The 11,055-nt window shown below is 34.0% G+C and overlaps 1 protein-coding gene across 1 annotated transcript; it reads right to left on the reverse strand.

Moving 5' to 3' along the window:
• Nucleotides 1-2,332, reverse strand: LOC140887552 (thaumatin-like protein 1b). The gene is made up of 4 exons (XM_073294862.1): nucleotides 2,096-2,332; nucleotides 1,281-1,983; nucleotides 676-776; nucleotides 1-495 (listed from the first exon to the last, which is right to left on the reverse strand). Exons 1-4 carry the CDS (start codon nucleotides 2,148-2,150, stop codon nucleotides 491-493), a joined length of 864 nt encoding a protein of 287 aa, XP_073150963.1. The 5' UTR covers nucleotides 2,151-2,332; the 3' UTR covers nucleotides 1-490.
• Between the last annotated feature and the right edge of the window lie 8,723 nt (nucleotides 2,333-11,055).

The raw sequence follows: 11,055 nt of genomic DNA on the forward strand, positions 1-11,055 counted from the left end.
TTGATGCTGAATTGTTTCTTTGCAATATATTCTTTTCCGAGTTAAATGAGCCAATCCATTCACAATTTAGACTTACAGACAACATTTCCCTTCACTAACTATTTTAGACAAGAAAGGGAGTCGGCACTACTCGAAACACTTCAATACAAATACAAGAAGTAAAAAATTGCCAGTTCAATCTAAATATGGGCAGCAGTAATATGTGGTGGAGCAGTTGATTTCGTGTGACTTAGGTTGTAAGTGTTGAGTTTGACAATGTGTGACTATGAAAACGAGCCAGCAAAGAACGATCGAAAATATAGGACAGAATGAACACCTCCAAGATACGTACAGAGTAACAGAGATGCTCGTGTATGCCCTTTGCCATCCTCATGGTGAAGACTTCTAATAGTAATAACCGAATCCAAGAAACCATGGAGAAACAACGGCCTGAACTGTATCGTGGAATTCATAACAACATGCTCATGCTTCGGCTACAATGACTGGCAAATCAGCCTGAAAGAATTCGACTGCAGTTAGTAACATTCACGTTAGTTCAAAACAGTAGCAAGATTCTATCTAGTTGGCTAGTGGATCAGCCCCTCAATTAAAAAATTCCAAAACTGTACGTATGTATGATTGTTCAAAAACTACAATTTTTGCACTCCCACCCTCGTAAATCTTTTGAAGTCGAACCTTGGGATGATAAACTCGTGTGATGCCGCCCGATGTACAACATGGTTTTGTTAACCAGTGGCAGCTTTGCTCCATCTGTGCGTGCTCCCAGCATCTTCATGCTGCAAGAAATTGGAGCAGAGAATCTCTACAAAATTATATAACAAATATACAGAAAATGTATCGACATAGAATACGGAGTGATACAATTTCTATCCAACGTTTCCCATAACAAGCTTACACAACCACAGTGGAAACATCACCGAAGCATTTTTTGCAGTTTTATTGATTAATTCGAATGGACAAAAAGAAGTAACACAATCTTCAATATAACTCAAACTCGAATTCAAGGTTTTAAAATAATTATCGGAGGCTAAATTGGCGGGGAAAATGATATAATGTAAAGCTTCTAAATGTCTCCTTCCCAAGCCATTTTGGTTCTGATTCTTGCTCACCTGTGTCATACTTTAGCATATATTCACACTTTCTTTTCTTTTTACAGCTATTAACTTTAGTGGCATCGTGCTTGAATGAATACAAATTCAAAATCCATATTTAATTTATACAAAGATTCTTCATAAATGAACAATATCGAAGTGTGCATTTGATACAGACGATGATTTTACCTGGTGTAAGGCAATGGGCAGAAGATGATGATGTAGTCGGCGGAGGCACAGGTGAAGGTGCTGGTGGAGTCGTCGTACGCGTAGCTGTAGGCGCGTGGGCAGGCGTGCTTGAAGAACTCCGAGTACACCGACGGGTGACACGTGTCCGGCGTGTTGAACGCCTCGCTGCAGCAGTACATGGGATCCCCGAACGCCTCGCAGGCGCTCTTGCACGCCACGCTCTCGCTCCGGCTGCCGTTCCCACGCGCCACCGTCAGTTCCCTCGGGCAAGCGCCGTTCAAGTCGACCAGGCACCCGGTTGAGCTGCAACCACCTCTCGTGCCTCCTCTGGCGACGATCAGCATTGGGAGGTTGTACCCATCAACCAGGCTGACGTCATAGAAGTCAAGCCCCTGGTCGCCGTTGAGGGTGAACTCCGCCAGCGTCGCGGGGGGTATGGCGCCGCTCCCGGCGCATTGTACCTTGCCGGAACCGCAGTCCGCGGTGCCGCAAGTGAATTGCCCGGTGGATGTGTCGTTGGAGCAGTGGGTCCGAGCCCAGATCCGACCCGACCAGGAGTCCGGCACCGTGAGTGTCTTCGACTTCCCACTCTTCAATACAAAGCCCGTGGGATAAAGAATCGGCCTATTGGCGCCGGTAAGTATGCCGGGCCATATGGTGCGGCGGCACTTGTTGACTATCTTGAACGTAGTCGAATCCACCTCTGATTTCAAGAATCATCAAGTAAAAAAATAAAAAACCCAAAAACCGAAGAATTTAAAGCAAGAATCAAAAGAAATGAAGTGAAATTGAAGAACCAGTGGACCGTAGCGAACCTGAGCCGAAAGATAGGGCGAAAACGATGATCGACAGGAAGAGAAGACGGTCCATTGAAGAATTTTCAATCTTGCAGAGAAATTCACTTGAAAGTTCACTTGGATTCCCTTATTTTTCCGCCATTTTATTCATTTTTCGTGGAGCAAGCAGAAGAAAAGGTGGCAATGGCGACACAGAAGGGAAACCAAAGTGGAAAAATAAAAAGCATCCCAGTTTCAGCAAAAATGCAAAATCTATTTTTTTTTTTGAAAGACCAAAATCTAATTCTTGATTTAAGTTTCTCATCTCAGCCAGATATGTGAATATGTGATCATAGATTTGACCATTTTCATTCGAGATTGTTAAATGTTAATCACCTAAATTTATATTAAATCCCTAAATCCAGACTTAAGTTTATATTCAGTATTTGTAAAAAAAAAATGTTTATGTTTACACTCCCTCATCAAAAAAAAAAAAAATTATGTATCATCTAGTTCATATGTTTTCTCGGATAAAATTCAGTATAAAAATTAAAAATATGATACGAATATACGATATTTGAGTATAAAATGTTTCAAATTTTGAAAAAAAAAATTTAAGAGTAATGAACGGTTCTTTAAATCAATGATGTTTTTAAAATTTGTTTGTGCTCTATATAAAAATGCCGAGAAATATAAATATTTTGAATTGTTAGTAAAATGCTTACTTTAGGAATTTATGTGGCTATTGAAAAATTTACTAAAATTGATTAAAAGATGACATAGTTATTTAGTTAAGTTGTAGTAGAAAAATCATAAATAGAGTATGCTTAAAAAAAATAGAGTGTTATTAAAACTGCCCATAATAATATCGTGAACGTGATTCTATTTGATTTATTTTTGAATGAGATGTTTATATATATATATATATATATATGAATTTTTAGTAACCCAACAATTTTTTTTTTATTTTTCGCATAACTAAAACACAGTATCGGGTTTTAATGATCGAAAATGAGTTAAACATCATTAGTTGTACAGCTGAAAATTCCTCTGTATATATGCGCGCATGTATACCCTGCGTACTAAAGTACAACATATTACAGGTGAAGCTAGAATGAAAATTACAGTTGTATCATTATCTACATATACAATGTAATGATAATTACAGAGTTTAGACTAATTAATTTATTGTCAACTTTTAAAATTTTTAAAAGTATTAATCAATATAAGTAAGATGCGTGATAAAGACTTAAAGTCGCATATTAATATATTATTATACGTACAGTCTTTGAACCAAATGCGTAGACAAATAATTTATAACAATTAAAAACATAAAAAAAAACAACAAAGAAGTATTAATAAAGACTCGACTTATAATTAACAAGGTGATGGGTATAACACATTTCATTATTCAATTATGATTAAAATAATCTTAATTAAGTAAAGGGAAAAAATGAATAAATGAAACTAGTAGCTCAATTTATAAAAATTATCCCGTGAGGGGCTAATTACTAATATTTGATCCTGTAAGGGTTTGTTTGCAGTTTAAGTTCATCTCACTTTGTCAATAAATACCATGAATTTTTCTCATTCGAGGTAAATGACTTTAATTCTAAAAACTCTCTATGTTGAATTTGTTATTCACCTTTCAACAGCACGCACGCAGCAACAGAGAAGATAGCGAGCCGAGAGTTTAACTCTCTATTTTTAAGACAAATTTGCCCGCCTAGGTGTTTACGGGTTGATCAAAGTGTCTCCCAAGATAGAACGCTATCTATCAACTTCGATTAGTAGCACTACAAAATCGAAGCACTATTGAACACTTCAAAGTGTTTAAAAAACTCAGACTCGAAACTCAGATGTATGAGTATGCAAGAAAAGGAAGAGAGAATCAGAAATGAGCGAGTTGGAATGAATGCATATGACGTCTATTTATAGACGTTGGAAAGCTTCCTCGGACGGTTGCACCCCTTCGATGCATGTATGGCCGAAAAGTTGCAATGGTTCGGTCTGAAGAGATGCACCTGTTCAGCCGAAAGGACGCACTGTTTCGGACCAAAAGTCGTGCCCGTTCACACGAAAAGTTGCACTGATTCGAGCTGGATGGTTGCACTGATTCGAAAGCAAAATAAAAAATTTAATTAATTTTTGTCCAAAAAAGTTATATTCATGTCAAAGCCAGCACAGCCCAGCCCACGCCCACGCCCACGCCCGTGACCGTGCCGTGCCGGTCGGAAGGACGGCGGCGACGCGCCTTAAACTTGTTATTCACCTTTCAACAGCACGTACGCAGCAACAGAGAAGATAGCGAGCCGAGAGTTTAACTCTCTATCTTTAAGACAAATTTGCCCGCCTAGGTGCTTACGGGTTGATCAAAGTGTCTTCCAAGATAGAACGCTATCTATCAACTTCGATTAGTAGCACTACAAAATCGAAGCACTATTGAACACTTCAAAGTGTTTAAAAAACTCAGACTCGAAACTCAGATGTATGAGTATGCAAGAAAAGGAAGAGAGAATCAGAAATGAGCGAGTTGGAATGAATGCATATGACGTCTATTTATAGACGTTGGAAAGCTGTCTCGGACGGTTGCACCCCTTCGATGCATGCATGGCCGAAAAGTTGCAATGGTTCGGTCTGAAGAGATGCACCTGTTCAGCCAAAAGGAGGCACTGTTTCGGACCAAAAGTCGTGCCCGTTCACACGAAAAGTTGCACTGATTCGAGCTGGATGGTTGCACTGATTCGGAAGCAAAATAAAATATTTAATTAATTTTTGTCCAAAAAAGTTATATTCATGTCAAAGCTAGCCCAGCCCACGCCCACGCCCGTGACCGTGCCGAGCCGAGCCGGCTGGTCGGACGGACGGCGGTGGCGGCGCGCGCGCGCGTGTGGCTAATGGTTCGAACCTAGCCTAGACTAGGTCCGCTCCCTTTAACAAACATGGGTACCCCTTGAGGCCCCAACCCATTGTCTAAACTTTAACATTATATAGTGCAATTTATTCCCACATTTTATCAATGTGGGACAATGAGCATAAAGCCTCATTCACCATCCATTTGTCCATAACAAATTTTCCAACAATCCCCCACATGAGTGATTTATGCGAATATGTATGCATATGCTAAAACAGAGTTTCTTACGAAAATTATTGTATGGGGAGAGGTAGCTTGCGGTTTTGAACCTTCCTTAGTGAAATACTATCGGATTTACTAGGCTGCCTAGTGAACGTGATGTCTTGAATTATTCAGCCGTTGATGTAAACCTAGACAACAGTATTCACATAATAATTTTTCTCACACTTTATTTGTTCTCATGGTTTTGTCCGTTTTGGTCCTGGACAACATCTTGGATTCTTAAGTGTTTCGTTTGAAGCGGCCCGTCTTCACACTTAAATAGGTGACCTCTAGTATATAAGTATCCTGTCATACTCTATTTCTTAAAGAAATATAGGAATCATTAAAAGTTTGTTAAAACTTAACCTCACTACTTGCACAGGTTGCACTTTTATCCTAGGAATGAGAATAGAACAAAGTTCTAAGTGCATGCGAACATTCATAACTTGATTTTCCCATTGAACCAAGATCTTGAGATCTCCAATCTACAAGGTTGGGTTTCCGCTATGAATATCCTTTAATTTTGTAGGTTTTAATCTCATTCCTCTTGATAAGCAGTTTACTTGATCTCTCCCTAAACCTTTTGTTAACGGATCCGCTAAGTTATCTTTTGATTTTACATAATCTACTGCGATAACTCCATTTGAGATCAACTGCCTAATGGTATTATGTCTTCGACGTATGTGTCTTGACTTACCATTATACATACTACTTTGTGCCCTACCTATAGCCGACTGACTATCGCAATGTATCATTATTGCTGGCACTGGTTTCGTCCAACACGAAATATCTTCTAGGAAATTACGAAGCCATTCCGCTTCTTCTCCCGCTTTGTCTAGAGCTATGAATTCCGATTTCATAGTTGAACGAGCTATACAAGTTTGTTTAGAGGATTTCCACGATACAGCTCCTCCACCGATGGTGAACACATATCCACTTGTGGACTTAGAGTCTTTTGTGTAGGATATCCAATTTGCATCACAGTATCCTTCTAGTACGGAAGGATATGTGGTATAATGTAATCCATAGTCCATTGAGTACTTTAAGTATTTAAATACTCTTTCTAACGCTTTCCAATGATTATGACTAGGATTACTTGTAAACCTACTCAATTTATTTATTGAGTATGCAATATCAGGACGAGTACAATTTGTAATATACATTAGACTCCCAATTATCCTTGCATATTGATGTTGAGATACGGGTTCACCTCGATTTTTGGATAAATGTAAACTTAAATCCACAGGTGATCTTAACGGCGTAACATCATACGCGTTGAATTTCCGAAGTACTTTCTCAATATAATGAGATTGTGTTAGGATAATTCCTTCAGTCGCTTTTACTATCTTAATTCCTAAGATAACGTCTGCTTCTCCCATATCTTTCATATCAAAATGTTTTGTCAACATTTTCTTAGTTTTCATGATGATATCATGATTACTACCCATTATAAGCATGTCGTCTACATATAGACAAACAATTACATATGAGTCATGTGTGCCTTTTATATAAACACATTTATCACACTCATTAATCTTAAATCCATTTGACATCATTGTTTTGTCAAATTTTTCATGCCATTGTTTAGGAGCTTGTTTTAGCCCATACAATGATTTAATGAGTCGACACACTTTTCTTTCTTGACCGGGAGCAATGAATCCTTCGGGTTGTGCCATATATATTTCTTCCTCTAACTCACCATTTAAAAATGCTGTTTTTACATCCATTTGATGAATTTCGAGATTATTTAAAGCAGCAATTGCTATAAGTACTCGAATAGATGTTATTCTCGTAACAGGAGAATATGTGTCGAAGAAATCCAACCCTTATTTTTGTCTAAATCCTTTGGCCACTAACCTTGCTTTGTATTTTTTCACTGTTCCATCAGCTTTGTATTTCTTTAAGAAAAAACTGAAAAATTATTTTTAGAAGCTCTCACAAATCACAACACTACCTAAGTGCATTTAAAAGCACTGTAAATAACCATGTATGACTAAAAACATCAAACACATCCATAAACCAATAAAAAGATTATCAAATACTTATCAATCATTTATCTCAATGCAGATTTTATTATACCAACATGTGTTTTAAAAGTTATTGTTAATTGAATTTGTGAGCGCAAACTGTTATTGATGTGAGAGCAAATAAGTCAAGGATAAGATTATTCGAATGTTCAAGCAAACAAGTTAATCTAGTTCATGTGATTGTAGAAATGACGATATTGATGAATTTTTCTTTATCGTTGTTTATTACACACGTGAATAATATAAAATAAAGAATGCATGCAAAGACACTATGATTTTAACGTGGTTCGATTTAATCGGCCTACATCAATTGACCATGCCCAAATACCAATCAAATTCACTCAAACAAATAATGTTACAATAAAACAAGAACTTAAACAAAACTAAAAGACACCATGTTTACTAATGACGTCTTTTTAATGAAAGCATTTCAATATATTTCATGTGGCGAGCACAACCTGTCTCCAACTCCGCTAGTCCGCTTTCAATCAAACTACCTTCAATGTGCGGTTTGTTCTATCTTGAATGCATCATCTTCCTCTCATCACGAACCTTTGAACATGTTACACGTGTACAACAATGTCAATTGAAAAACTCGAACTTATGATGAATAAAGTCGTGTTGATATAATATTTTTCCTCGTGACACATAATGCATAGTAAACATATTTCTTCAAAGTTGCACCCAGCGGCGGATTCAGAATTTTGAGAATTAGGGGACACAAATATTGAACAAATGTAAAAGAAAGACAGAGTTCACGATTAATAAATATATATCGAAGTGTGATACTTCGATATATATTTATCGAATGAAATCGTGAACTCTGTCTTTCTTTTACATTTGTTCAATATTTGTGTCCCCTAATTCTCAAAATTTTGAATCCGCCGCTTATATATATATGTTTTTTACATAGCAATAAGCTTTTAAAAGCTTTCGAAGGCCATGAACATTCTTACATTCATCACTATTAGCGAAATCAAATTTAACTTAATAAAAATCTTATTTTTTGGGTCATTTTACATTTTATTTTAAAATTTAATTTAAAATCCAGAAAGTATTATTTTTTTCATTAATTTTGTAGATCTTTTTCAACACGAAAATGATAAGTGAAAGTAAAATTTTAAAACGTTGGTTTTTTATTTATGGGAATTACCCACACGTAACGTTAATAAATAAATAAAAAATTCAATCTACCCAATTTAAGATCAAAGAAAATAAGTAAAAATTTAAATTTTATAAAATAAGGAGACAACGGGAAATTTAAAGATAAATAAAAATTTAATTGGGAAATAAAAAATGAAGACTTCATGACTCAAAACGTTCGTTCTTCTCGGAAAGAATAAAGGGCTAACCTACTCTGTTGAAAGTATATTATTTAGTTTATATCAACTTACTTTTTATATATACTAACAAATGATGTACACGCATTACGTATGTAAAATAATCAATGAGTCAATGACCACAAAATTAATGAATCAAATAGCAACGTGAATAAATTATTTGAAGGGATATAGGGTACGAATACGTCATAAAATAGATAAGAATGTTAAACGCGGTTTTTTTATACATTCAATTATCAAAAACCCATGTTGATTTAAATCTCGTCAACGTCATCCATGTCCATGTTTTTTTTAATGAAGAGATTTCGAATTTTGATTGGATCAAATTTCAGTTGATCGAAATTGGGTTTAATAATGGGAGAAAATTTGAAACATGGAGGTTATGGGTATCAAATTCATATGGACCTAAAGAATGAAAATTTTTGCACTTTTTTTTTGTCCTCCTCTTTCAAGGGTAATATGTGTATTTTCCTTTTCTTTCATCAAATTAATTTTTAAAAAAATGAGGGTCTATTTGAAAACTCATTAAAAGTGCCAAAAGTGATTACTCTATGGGATTTAGCTATTATTATATAGTAAAAATACATATATATTTAAAAAGAAATTTATATATATTATAAAAAATTTCGGGAGACGTACACTCTAGATCTGCCCTGGTTGCACCCAACAAATGATACATTTTTAGAATAATATAGGCATAAGCTATGCAAGTATTAGCTTGAAATCTCATCACAAGTTGAACAAATATCACGTACATCTTATCAACATCACACATTCACACATCATTATCATATTATATTCCCGTTCTCATAGATCTATTTTCTTTTTTCACACTATTAAGAAAAATAATTGAAAAAACATATTTACAAATTTAATATTTTATTCTTATTTAATGCATTAAAAAAAATACTTGTATAATTTTCAATGTGTAATTAATAGGGTTATATCAATAAAAAATATTACTAAACATGATATATGTCTATATAGTTGGAAAAAAAAACGTGATATATATAATTGAGACGGAGTGATACTTAGTTTAGAAGATTTGTCAAACGAACATAATCTACATTTCAAATATTTATTCATCGCCCTAACTCGAACATATATTTTGTTTATTAGGATATGTGATATATTAATAACGACAAACCTTATTAAATATATAGATATGAAAATAAATATCTCACGCATCAAGATAAACACTATCAAATCTAAATGAGTTTAAAAATTGTAAATCACCAACAATATCAAGATCTCTAAATATATCAACAGTGAAAAAGATCAAAACATCAAGCTTGGTTTCAAAATCTTACACTTAAAATTGTGATAACGTTTTGCATTCCGCTTTATACCCTAAATTACACAATCAAACTTAAGATGGTAACCTCGAAACAAGTATATGAAACAAAATACTTGTGTATTGCCTATAAATCACTTGTTTTGACTTTAGAAGATTCAAAATTCAAATGTGAGAATGGAGGGCATTACTTAGTCAGAAATTCAAAGGATTAAAGTATTTTTTTATTTTATTTTTTTGGAAAATGCGTAAAGTGTGATTTTTAAGTAAACAAGTAAGGTAAAAGAACCAAGGGTGCAACAATAGATAAATTTGAAATAAATGAATTTTAATTATAATTTTATTATTTACAATGCAACAATAGATCAAATATTAAATCAATATCTTATTTATTTACATATTAGTAATACAAAGTATAATGAATTTCAAATAACACTGTTATTAGGTAAACATAAAATCCATCATAATTAACATGAAATATTACATAAATATGTAAATGATGAATTTAAAGTTTATGATATTACTTATCTAAATAACAAAAATACATTTAAAATCCATAAATTTGAAATACATAAACTCAAACAAAACATAAACTTGAATTAGATAAATAATAATAAAAAAGAAAAGAGGAGAGGAGACCACAAAAGTAATATTATATTGGGCTAAAATAAATGAAGAGGACACGCACATATTATAAATAAATTTATATAAAATCTTCTCAAAAAATCTATGTAAAAGTATATTTATTCATTTAAGGGGTGGACTAAACAGGGCCTCCACCTTACGTTGAAGGACTTTTATTTCTCAGTTAGCATTTTTTTTAAAATTTTTAGAATCAAATACTAGAAGAGTCTATATTAATAAGCAAATCTAATAGAGCAAATAATATCTTACATCATGTATGTAAAAACTTACATTTAATTCTAGTAAAAAAAAGTTACATTTAATTAGTGGGCCAATGTTTTTATCATCATTCCATTACATATGATGGGCCAAGGGTGGTGTATCCGTGTATATTATGAGCCCGTTTGCTTTTAGCATAGTTTTTAAAAAATCATTGATTTTTTAAGTTGACTTTTAAAAGTAATTTTTAAAGTAAAAGTTGAAATAATTTTATATTTGGATAAATATATTGAAATCACTTTTTTAAAATTGAGTTTTAAAAAAGCCTTTGAAAAACTATAAATATGGGCTTTTAAAAAAGCACTAAAAATTCATCCAAA

Source organism: Henckelia pumila, chromosome 3 (assembly GCF_033568475.1).
Source record: "Henckelia pumila isolate YLH828 chromosome 3, ASM3356847v2, whole genome shotgun sequence".
NCBI classification, from domain to species: Eukaryota; Viridiplantae; Streptophyta; class Magnoliopsida; order Lamiales; family Gesneriaceae; genus Henckelia; species Henckelia pumila.